This window comes from Anoplopoma fimbria, chromosome 3 (genome assembly GCF_027596085.1).
Source record: "Anoplopoma fimbria isolate UVic2021 breed Golden Eagle Sablefish chromosome 3, Afim_UVic_2022, whole genome shotgun sequence".
NCBI classification, from domain to species: domain Eukaryota; kingdom Metazoa; phylum Chordata; class Actinopteri; order Perciformes; family Anoplopomatidae; genus Anoplopoma; species Anoplopoma fimbria.
Genome location: NC_072451.1, coordinates 21,969,991 through 21,979,870, shown reverse-complemented (window position 1 = coordinate 21,979,870; position 9,880 = coordinate 21,969,991). Strand labels below are relative to the sequence as shown.

Sequence of the window (9,880 nt, the reverse complement as noted above, 5' to 3'; positions counted from 1 at the left end):
GTCAACTCCGTTTTATTTTTGTAATTTGGGCTGAGATGGACCTTATCCCTCTGAAGGCTATTAGAAACTCTGACATCTGTCTTAATGAGATAAACAAGCTCTGTGTGTATGTGTGTGTACACAGCTTGAATCTGTGCACATATAAGTACGTACTCAAGAGTTTGGAGGCCAGTGGGATCACTGACAGTTTCTAATTAATATGTATTTGTCTTTGTAAGAAGTATAGCTTGTGCATACATATACAGTAACATGAATAATTATGTGCTAGAGGGGTTGGTGTTCATAAGGTCTATTAATTTTTCAGCAATTTGGGATAGGGAGGTATGTACACAATGTACATGATCACAAATGCCCCACTAGTATAATATGCACATATTATGTCTCCATATGTCACATTTAGATGTGATCACTCATCCACTAATTAATGACACTAAAGGCTTCATTAAAACAGCTTCTTAAGAAAGTGTTTATTTGAGTTTAGTATGTACATTTTACAACAGCAAGGCAACACATATGAGCATAATAATACATAAATTATATCAGATGAAAGCAAACTGAAAAAGAGCAATTATAATTAATATAATGTCATATTAGTATTCAAATAAGATATATGCATTTTCTGAGTGTGAAAATGGGATACATTTGAATTCATAAACAGAAATGAGAGATATATATCGCTCATTAAAAAAGTTTCAGTGCTTTGCAATCACCGTGGCTGCAGGCTTTCTCTGCAAGTTCGCCTGGAGGGGGTTGGACAGTGCGAGGGACAAAAAGCATGAGTCCATTTTAATGAGGTACGGTCAAATTAGCTTGTATGCCAAATCAACTGTATTAAGGTGGGATAAGGTGCTATTTTTGGACTGGAAGACAAAGCAATTGAAGTGAAGTGTAATGTGTCTGAAGTAAGGGGAGTGGCCTCAGTGTGGCCGCCTGTTCGGCTGGATGGATACTGTCAGTGACATGGAGGCTCTGCAGCTGAGATTCTGTCCCAAACCTTCCCACTGTCATTCAAGTTTTGCAAGATTTGAGGAAATGTAAAAATCATCAATAACGGTTCAATCCACAAGCAGTGCAGTGCCTCAGAGAAGGAGAATGAATATATTGTTCCATATGTGCGAAGTGAATACTCTGGTTTAATACCATGGCCAAAGAGAACACTCAGTTCTGATTGGCCAGAGGGTGTCCATTATGTTCAGATAACCACACGGCTCTGACATAGTGGCCTCAGAACATTTCTAAACCTACTCTTTTGGCTGAAAAGGCTAATGGTGTCAGCTGTTATCCAGCTGTGTAGTAAAGTTTGATATCTTGGGAAATACGTTTATACACTTTCTTGCAGGGAAGAGAAGAAGATGATAAGACGATACATCTGTGTAGTAGGAGAGTGGTATCAAGCTTCTCAACTCATCTCTGCAAAAAAGCAAATGAGAGTATTTCCCAAAATCTAGAACTATTTCTTTAAATTGTTAATAATTGGCAAGCTGCCATGGTATTATGTAAGTGGTTATCAAAAAATAACACACTGCAGAAGCAGACCTGGGGATTATAAACCTCTGAACCACACATTGCATTTCAAAAGTTGTGCTGCTAATCACGGATTACCTCCTATACAATAATCTGAGTGAACGACTAACCCTGCAATGTTAACCCACCACTACCAGGCCAAAGGTTCAGTTGTGGCCTCACCCCTGTCGTTGAATACACAGGAGCGTGACCTTCTGCGAAACATGGTGGCCCCCGGGCCTTTCCTCCTGGTGAGACGCAGATAAATGTCAGAGTGGAGGAACCTGGGGTAGGAGTCCTTTTTCATCAGGCTGTAGACTTTCATCTGGGCCGCTTCGAAACAGCTCTTTGTGGGCTGTGCTATGACCTTCTGAATGGCTAGCTTGGTGTTGTGGTCAATGTTGATCTGAGTAAAAAAGAAATTGGAACATAATGAAAAACAATGCAGAAAAATCACTGGGATAATCAACTACATACATGGAATCTATGTGATGCATTATGTCGAGGTCTGAATGCATGATTTAAGGTTTTGTGTCAGGATTTGAATAAAGTTTAGAACAACACAATAACAGAACAAGGGTCACATAAAGGCATAGATTGTATATAAGAAGCAAAGTCACCCATTGTTATGTGGGCTATAGTTTTGAAGCCTCGAGTTCGACATTTTGGCCATCCATATTGGATTTTGGCCGTCGCCATCTTTGATTTTTGCAACCAGTGAAGGGAAGTCCCCATATTTAGACTAGACCCCCTAGTGGCCAGTAGAGGGGATGCAAGTTTAAGGCACTTCTACATTGGCTTCCCTTTTTCAGAACCTTAGGCTTTGGCCTGCATAAAGGGACTGGTTGATTTGGTGAGAAAACATCTGATGGTGACCATAAAAAAGGGGGAAGCCCCAAGGTCCAAGGTGAGAGCAGCGTAAAGAAGAACCACTTGAAATAGTGGAGAAAATCCACATCAGCATGTTTTACATACATGAAATTAAATGTATTAAATTAGCATTTTATTTCAATTATTTCCAACTGTCAACTTTCTTTTCAATGCTTGTTCTCTTGAGAAATCAGTTGTCAAAGCTAAAGTCAAAGCTAAAGTTTGTGAGTCAAAGCTAAAGTTTGTGTTAATAATGACCCTGCGTTTTGGTTTGAGACTTATACTTTATAAGGACAGATTCTCTATTTGGTCGGCAACAAGCTAAGTTGTGTAAAGCTCACACAGGCATTCACTGACACACACCAGCCCCAGGACATCATCACAGATATGTATGTTAATTATCTGGTGCCTGCTTTTGTGAATGAGTTGTTTGTTTAAAAATACTGGTTAGGACAATGGTAGTCACAGGAGTTATTGGCTGTGAAATGTCTTTAAATAGGGAGTTTTTCTTTAAAAGACTCACAGCAGTGAATATTCTTACACAGCAGTAGAAATAATCACCACTAACACAGCTCTCAAAATATTCATGCATATCAAACTGCAACTCTCCCAACATCAATATTGAACATTAATTTACATTTGGATCTCTCTGCAAATCACTCGAGCTGGTACACGCTTTCTTGTTAGTGCAGCATGTTCCATTTTTACACTGACATTCATCTTAAACGGAAAGTGTGTGGGTGATGCTCTCTCTACTTCTGCAGAGGAATGTCAAAACCTCAAACCAGACACCAAACTTTTAACGGTCAAATCTGCTGCAGGCCACAAAAGCATATCAGATGGCGGTCGTATTGTCCTCGCAAGGCAATGGAAACCTTTTAATCTGAAACTGTCTCGCACAGAAATAACCCGACCTGCTTTGCAGTGGAGCATGCACTAGATGCGTGACCTCAGTGAGGTGCCGCTCCTTACCATCGTTCACAAAGGTCAACCTGCTGCAAGCCCATGACTAAGAATTCGCCCACTGTTACTTTTATACAATGACATCAATATTTCAAACCTCCAACAGTTGTTTGAGCTTTTGCAGCTCCACTGTATAGCCTATTATGCAGCATTACATCTGTTCAATGTATGATAAATAAACATGCCACGCCATACCTCTTTAGGGGCCTCGGAATCGATATAAACCGTATAAATATATTTGGCTTTGGACAGCATCTTCGTGTCTGAATCAATGGTCTTGTATTCTTCACAGGCCAACCAGAACTCAATGTTTTCCTCACTGAACTCTGTCCTGAGGAACTGAGAGAAGCTTTTCACCCCATCTGATGCAGAGAAACAGAGACAAAGACACACTGTTGGTTACTATAGTGACACAATACAAAGAAGAACTGCTGCTCAAAACAGAACTACTATCTGAGCCTGTTGGGTAAATGAAGTTCACATTAGATTGTGGCAGGATGTATCGAGGAGGCATCGACTCTCCATAACTTCTCCATAATGGCACTACTGTACAAAGAATTACGTTAATTAATAACTTAAATATTCTTATTACAGTATTATTGTCTACATAATACAGGATTGATTATTTAAACCATTAACTCATGAGCACACACAGTGGTTTACATTGTTTCAATGCGGCAACTTCTGTGCTTATGAGGAAGTTGCACAGTTTCTGTATTACAATCTCTGCTAAAAACATTAAAAGATGTAGTGAAACTCTCACTGCGCTCTCCATTAACTATGTATTGCCTCTAGCACTTCTCAACAGTTTACAATTCAAATGAAGCAAATTGTTTGACAGCTAAAGAAATAGTTTTGGACGGGGATTCGCCTCAATGTTCTTGAGAAGTTTGGGGCATTAATCTGACCTGAGTGCTTCAGCAATTCTTCAAAGGAGTCGCTCCATTGCAAAGCTGCTTCTGTTGAAATGCTGCAAAAAATTAAAAAATATTCAGAGTTAAGTCCAGCTCTTCCCTAACGAAGCTGCAAGAAATGTTTTGGATTGTCGTGGCACGTTTAGTTTCTATGTGTGCAATGAGTCATGGAGGGTGCTGGAAACCAAGGTTAGAAATGAAACATACTTGTCAAACACAACTTTGCGCGTATAAGAAATAAATGGATTTTGCCTCACTTGCTGGATGTCGTATCTGTCTTTTTATGGGGACTGACGTTTTCATGAGAGCCTGACTTGGTGAGAAAAAGGCTTAGTCGGCTCTTCCTGTCCTTGTCTTTCTGTCTGCCAACAGAGGAGAAAATACATCAAGTTCCACAAACTGTCTGTACGTGCAACTGTGGCATTGTTCACCAAATCAGCAACTTATCAGAGAATTACGCCTCATAGACACATTTCTAAAGTGGCTTACAAGACAAGCTATAAATTACACAACATCTTTGAGGAACAAAACAAATTGCAAGACAAGTCTCGTTTGTACACGTTTTAACAAAAAGGCGACAGAGACTCAACGTGAAGGACAGCTTTTAAAAATCTAAAAGTCTTACAGGATGTCAGCTGTAGTGGCTTTCAAATGAATTCTATAGAAACATCACACAGCTGTCATTCACTATTATGCTGCTTTTGAGTAAAATATATTTTTACAGAAAATATAATTTCTGTATAACTTTTATACAGAAAGAAACTGTTGCTTTATCTCATCTTGTGATAAAGATGGCACTACATGAAATAACACATCGTAAACATTTGAAAACAACTTAGTTTCACACACCAACCTGCTAGTATCGTCCTTCATCTTTGGTGCCTGAAAGTCTTCTGGACCAAGCATTTTGAAATACGCTTCCTCCTTTGGGGCCATGTAGTTAAATTGAGGAAATAGAAAAAGAAGCGCCTCCATGCTGGTTTGTCTGTATCTGGTGTGCGAAGCGGCAGGCCACAAATAGCTTGTTGATTTTCTTTTAACCCATCACTCGATGAACCACCTCGCCTTTTATAAACCCCACTCGCTTCACATTTGATTTCCCATACCTTCTTTGCTCTACTTCCTGTAATGGTGTAACCACTTATTGCTAACAGCTCCATCAGTGATACAGAAAACCCCCTGGGTTCAACATCCTGTCATCTGTTTACTTAGAAATGTGAAAAATCCAGCTGGCTGCACTCATTCACGATTTTTTTGTTTTGTTTGTTTGTTTTTGCCTGCAGTTATATCTCACAATTGTTCAATAACAAATTGTACTGAAGAAATTATGACCTGATAACCCAGGTTAAATAAAACCAACTTGTGTTGTCAGAATGTTTGTAGATACTGTTTATTCTCTCTCTTTGCTGCTGTTGATAAATGTATTCTTTGAGAGTGAGATCTTGGACATTAAAAGAGATTATTACTCTTATTCTACGATTCCACTTGCACCTCCAGCAAGGACAGTGTCTGTCCTTGCTGGAAGATGGAAAGAATGAAATGTAATGAATAATATAATGTGTCTGCACATAGTCTGGGCCCAGCTCTTTCCTGAACATCCGAGCCTTAATGGAGGAAGACAAACTCACTGTGACAAAGTGGAAAGCAACAGGGAATAGGTGAGTTCTGGGGCAGATTGAGGCAAATGTGATGTCTTTGTTAGAGAGAGACTGAAACTGTCTTTTCATGTTAGACTGCCTTGACAATGTTTCTTTAGCTCTGACAACAAATGAATAAAGTGCTGAAGTAAAAACAGCAGGTCTACCACAGTGAACAAATCGTAGTTTATCTTAATTTAAAGTCCCACTAAACTCAAAGATGTGTTTTTAAGTTATTTTACATCACATGTATGTTTGACCTTCACTGTGCAGAAAGATGTATGTGCAGAGTTTGACAAAAGAAGGCTGTTTTCTCCATGCTCACCTTAAATCTGAGTTTAACGTGTACTTATGGCTTACATAAGTGTTATGCAGAAACTCAAAGTCTCCAATTCACATTCAAGGTCATGATACTGTAAATCAGCATTTTATTTCTGTATTTGGTGTAATTGTGGACCGAAACATCCATTTAGGGCTAAAGACCAAAAAAGATGCACCAAACATCTAGGCCAAATTGTCAACATTAAAAAGCGTTAGGCTATGAACAAACCGCACCATGGTTGCATAACTTCAACTTTACCACTGTTAGCTTTCAACTTATAATTTCTTTAAAAAAACTTTAAAAACGAAAGCCTTTTCTACTAGTGTGACCTGATCTGCTAAAATCTAGGAATTCGAAAATTTAAGTTAGAATAGCCAAATTGCCAAATTTAAGGCTTAAGACCGTATTCCACAAACCAATGGATAACATCACAGTAATTATGTTTCCCTTCAGTCTTTAGACGTGACTGGACAGATGGAAATTTGCCTATGGTGGTGCAAACTCCAATTCATAAATTAGGTAGAAAAGTGAAAAGGAGAGAGGTTAGCAGGAAAATTGTGGAAAGAATTGGGATCCTTGTTGAGCTTTTACACACTAACAGCACTCACAGTTAGCAGCTAGCTACAGCTAGCAACATAGAAAGTTAAGATTATCTTTTTTATTATTACACCGGTGTAACTGCAGGCTAAATCAAAGCCTTTCTCTATCCAAACATTAAAAACAACACCAATTGATTAAAAGAGACATTCTGTACTGCAAAGGCATGTGTACAGCTCCAACCCAGTGAGCCGATAAACTGAAGCTGCAGTATCCTTTTCCCTTCAGCTAAACAGTGGACTGCTGAATCACTGAAACCCAATGAAATAGCAGTCATTAGCTTTGCTGTATGTATTTGCCTCTTGTCAACATACCAGATGAGAGAACCAACAAAATCAATACACACACAGAGTCAAGGAGGTTCTCCCGCCAGCTGGGACAAAAGATTAGGATTGTGTTATTTGATCATTTTGATATAATATTCCCATTTGCAGTTTTAATTATTAAACTACCAACACCAAGTTCTGTTTTTGGTTCTCCGTGCAATGTGATTACACATTGTTAGCAAAGACGGAAGGAAAAACAGAGACTGCTTCTGCATTTGTTGCCAGAGAAGAAGTTTGTCTTAAAGCAATCTAGCTCAGTGATAAACACTAAGTCTGAAGTGTCACTGAACTAAGCATTAAATATTGTATGAACACAAGAGTAACACTTATAGGAAAACACATGATATATTGGTTAACTGGAAATATGCACCTAGCATTGCAGACTGTCCTTTTTTTGTTCCTGTATTATGGCATCACTAAACACAATTGTACATCTGTAGGTAGCGATAATATGCAAATAAATCTTTATGAGTGTATTTTGGATCATGCTCGGTGAAAGGGGAAGTGATGGAGTTGAAACTGCTGACACGGGTGAAGGGGGAAGGAGGGGTGTTGTTACTTCCTGTCTACAAACATCTGTTCATGTTGGTCTAGTCCGCCTGGCATGTCTGCACATTTTGAGAACACATTAAACTCAAAAAGAAAGATATACAACTGACAACATAAGAGACTCCACTGAAGCAGCAAGATGCTCGCAAACACACACACAGGACTCAAACAAACCTTCAACAATCATAAAAAGTTAAGGTTGGAAATTTCTTCAAAATGTATCATTTGCAATATTCCATTTGTGTTCATGCATTCAAAAGGAAAATAAACAATATGCCTCAGTGGGATTGCTTTCATCTAAAATTGGGACACTGCACATGTGATGAAGAGAAAGCCATGTGGGTGCTGAGCGGAGAGGCTGGGCATCGATGAGGCCTTGAACTTTCCCGAGAGTACAAAATGTCAAACTAGGACGGACATGAAGAACTTCTTCTTTTTTCTGTTGATCATTTGCCACATTAGACATTCTGTTTAATGACATCGGTTTTGAGCATCTATCCCATTTTTTTTTATATCAAAATGGTGTTATCCACTCATTCATTCATTGAATGATTAAAAAAGAAAAAGTTTTATCCGAGCAAATGGAGCTTGGAACGATAATTCTTCTTTCACTCATGCATGATTTAAGATTCTTCCGCAACTATGGGCAGAAGTAGTTGTGTCATGGGCCAAACAGGCTGGGTGCGTTGAGCCAATTTAAACAGGACAAAAAATTGTCTTATGTTCAGGTATTAGGATGAATATGATCTCGGAATGGGTGAGGTTTAGGGACTGCAACCCACTATATTCAATTCTGCACCTCATGATTGGATTGCACCCTCTGGGTTGGGAGTGAGTCACTGCCCCAAGCGAGGGAGTTCAAGTATCTCGGGATCTTATTCACGAGTGAGGGTAAAATGGAGCGGGAGATGGACAGGCGGTTCGGTGCAGCGTCAGCAGTGATGCGGGCGTTGTACCGGACCGTTTTGGTGAAGAAGGAGCTGAGCCGAAAGGCAAAGCTCTCGATTTACCAGTCCATCTACGTTCCAACCCTCACCTATGGTCATGAGCTTTGGGTAGTGACCGAAAGAATGAGATCGCGAATACAAGCGGCCGAAATGAGCTTCCTTCGTAGGGTGGCTGGGCTCAGCCTTAGAGATAGGGTGAGGAGCTCAGACATCCGGAGGGAGCTCGGAGTAGAGCCGCTGCTCCTTCGCGTCGAAAGGGGCCAGCTGAGGTGGCTCGGGCATCTGATCAGGATGCCTCCTGGACGCCTCCCTTTAGAGGTTTTCCAGGCACGTCCAACTGGTAAGAGGCCCCGGGGTAGACCCAGAACACGCTGGAGAGATTATATATCTCGTCTGGCCTGGGAACGCCTCGGGGTTCCCCAGGAGGAGCTGGAAAGTGTTGCTGGGGAGAAGGACGTCTGGAGGACCCTCCTTAGCTTGCTGCCCCCGCGACCCGGCCCCGGATAAGCGGAAGGAAATGGATGGATGGATGGATGATTGATGTGTAGAGTCAATGTTCAGAGCCAATGACTTTGTGCCCTTTCACTATACCTTTAACAGCTGCAACATTAAAGTCACAAATTATGATCCAGTTGTATAAAATATACATGGCTCTTAAATGGGCTACTCTGCATTACTAGTACTTTTACTTTTGGTACTTTAAGTATATTTTGATGCTTTTGATTGAGTATGATTTTGAATGCAGGACTTTTACTTGTAACAGAGCATTTAGAAACTGTAGTATGGCTACTTAAAATTAAGTGAAATATCTGAAGACTTCTACTACTTGATGGACCCCATAGAGACCTGTATATTGACTCCATATACTCTCTCTCTGTCAGGTTTAGCATGAGTTGGCATGAAGTCAACTAGAACAATTGTAAACAAAACTTTATTTTCAATTCTCTCCCACTCCTAGCCAAGATGTATTTCAATATTGGTTGCTTGTACAAGTGAAGCTCAGCTTACTTACTACTATCATGGTTGTTGCCTGTGTGGTGCAGAAGAACCACACTTGCCCACCTCTCAATACCCAGCAGTGGTGCTTTCCAGCTTCGGTCTTGCAGTTTTTATAGATAATGATTCCTACTGGGTGGTTGGGTTGCTTGTGCAGTGAATGCAAAACAATAAGTTACATATTAAATGTAACCTTATGGACATTACTGGGCTCATCTTGTCTCAAACATGAGCCCAATTATATAGAGACATACTG

At 40.1% G+C, this 9,880-nt stretch overlaps 1 protein-coding gene across 1 annotated transcript; it reads right to left on the bottom strand.

Moving 5' to 3' along the window:
* Positions 1 to 456: 456 nt before the first annotated feature.
* On the bottom strand, positions 457 to 5,357 carry rgs18 (regulator of G protein signaling 18). Its single transcript, XM_054624240.1, has 5 exons — positions 5,104 to 5,357; positions 4,508 to 4,612; positions 4,245 to 4,306; positions 3,532 to 3,698; positions 457 to 1,909 (listed from the first exon to the last, which is right to left on the bottom strand). The coding sequence occupies exons 1-5, from the start codon at positions 5,223 to 5,225 to the stop codon at positions 1,655 to 1,657; spliced, it is 711 nt and encodes a 236-aa protein (XP_054480215.1). The 5' UTR covers positions 5,226 to 5,357; the 3' UTR covers positions 457 to 1,654.
* Between the last annotated feature and the right edge of the window lie 4,523 nt (positions 5,358 to 9,880).

Coding starts and splice junctions, on each gene's coding strand:
- rgs18 (XM_054624240.1), bottom strand. CDS start 5,225: ATGGAGGCGCTTCTTTTTCTATTTCCTCAATTTAACTACATGGCCCCA. Junction 4,613..5,103: donor ATGAAGGACGATACTAGCAG/GTTGGTGTGTGA, acceptor CTCTGTTGGCAG/ACAGAAAGACAAGGACAGGA. Junction 3,699..4,244: donor AGAATTGCTGAAGCACTCAG/GTCAGATTAATG, acceptor TCTCTGCATCAG/ATGGGGTGAAAAGCTTCTCT.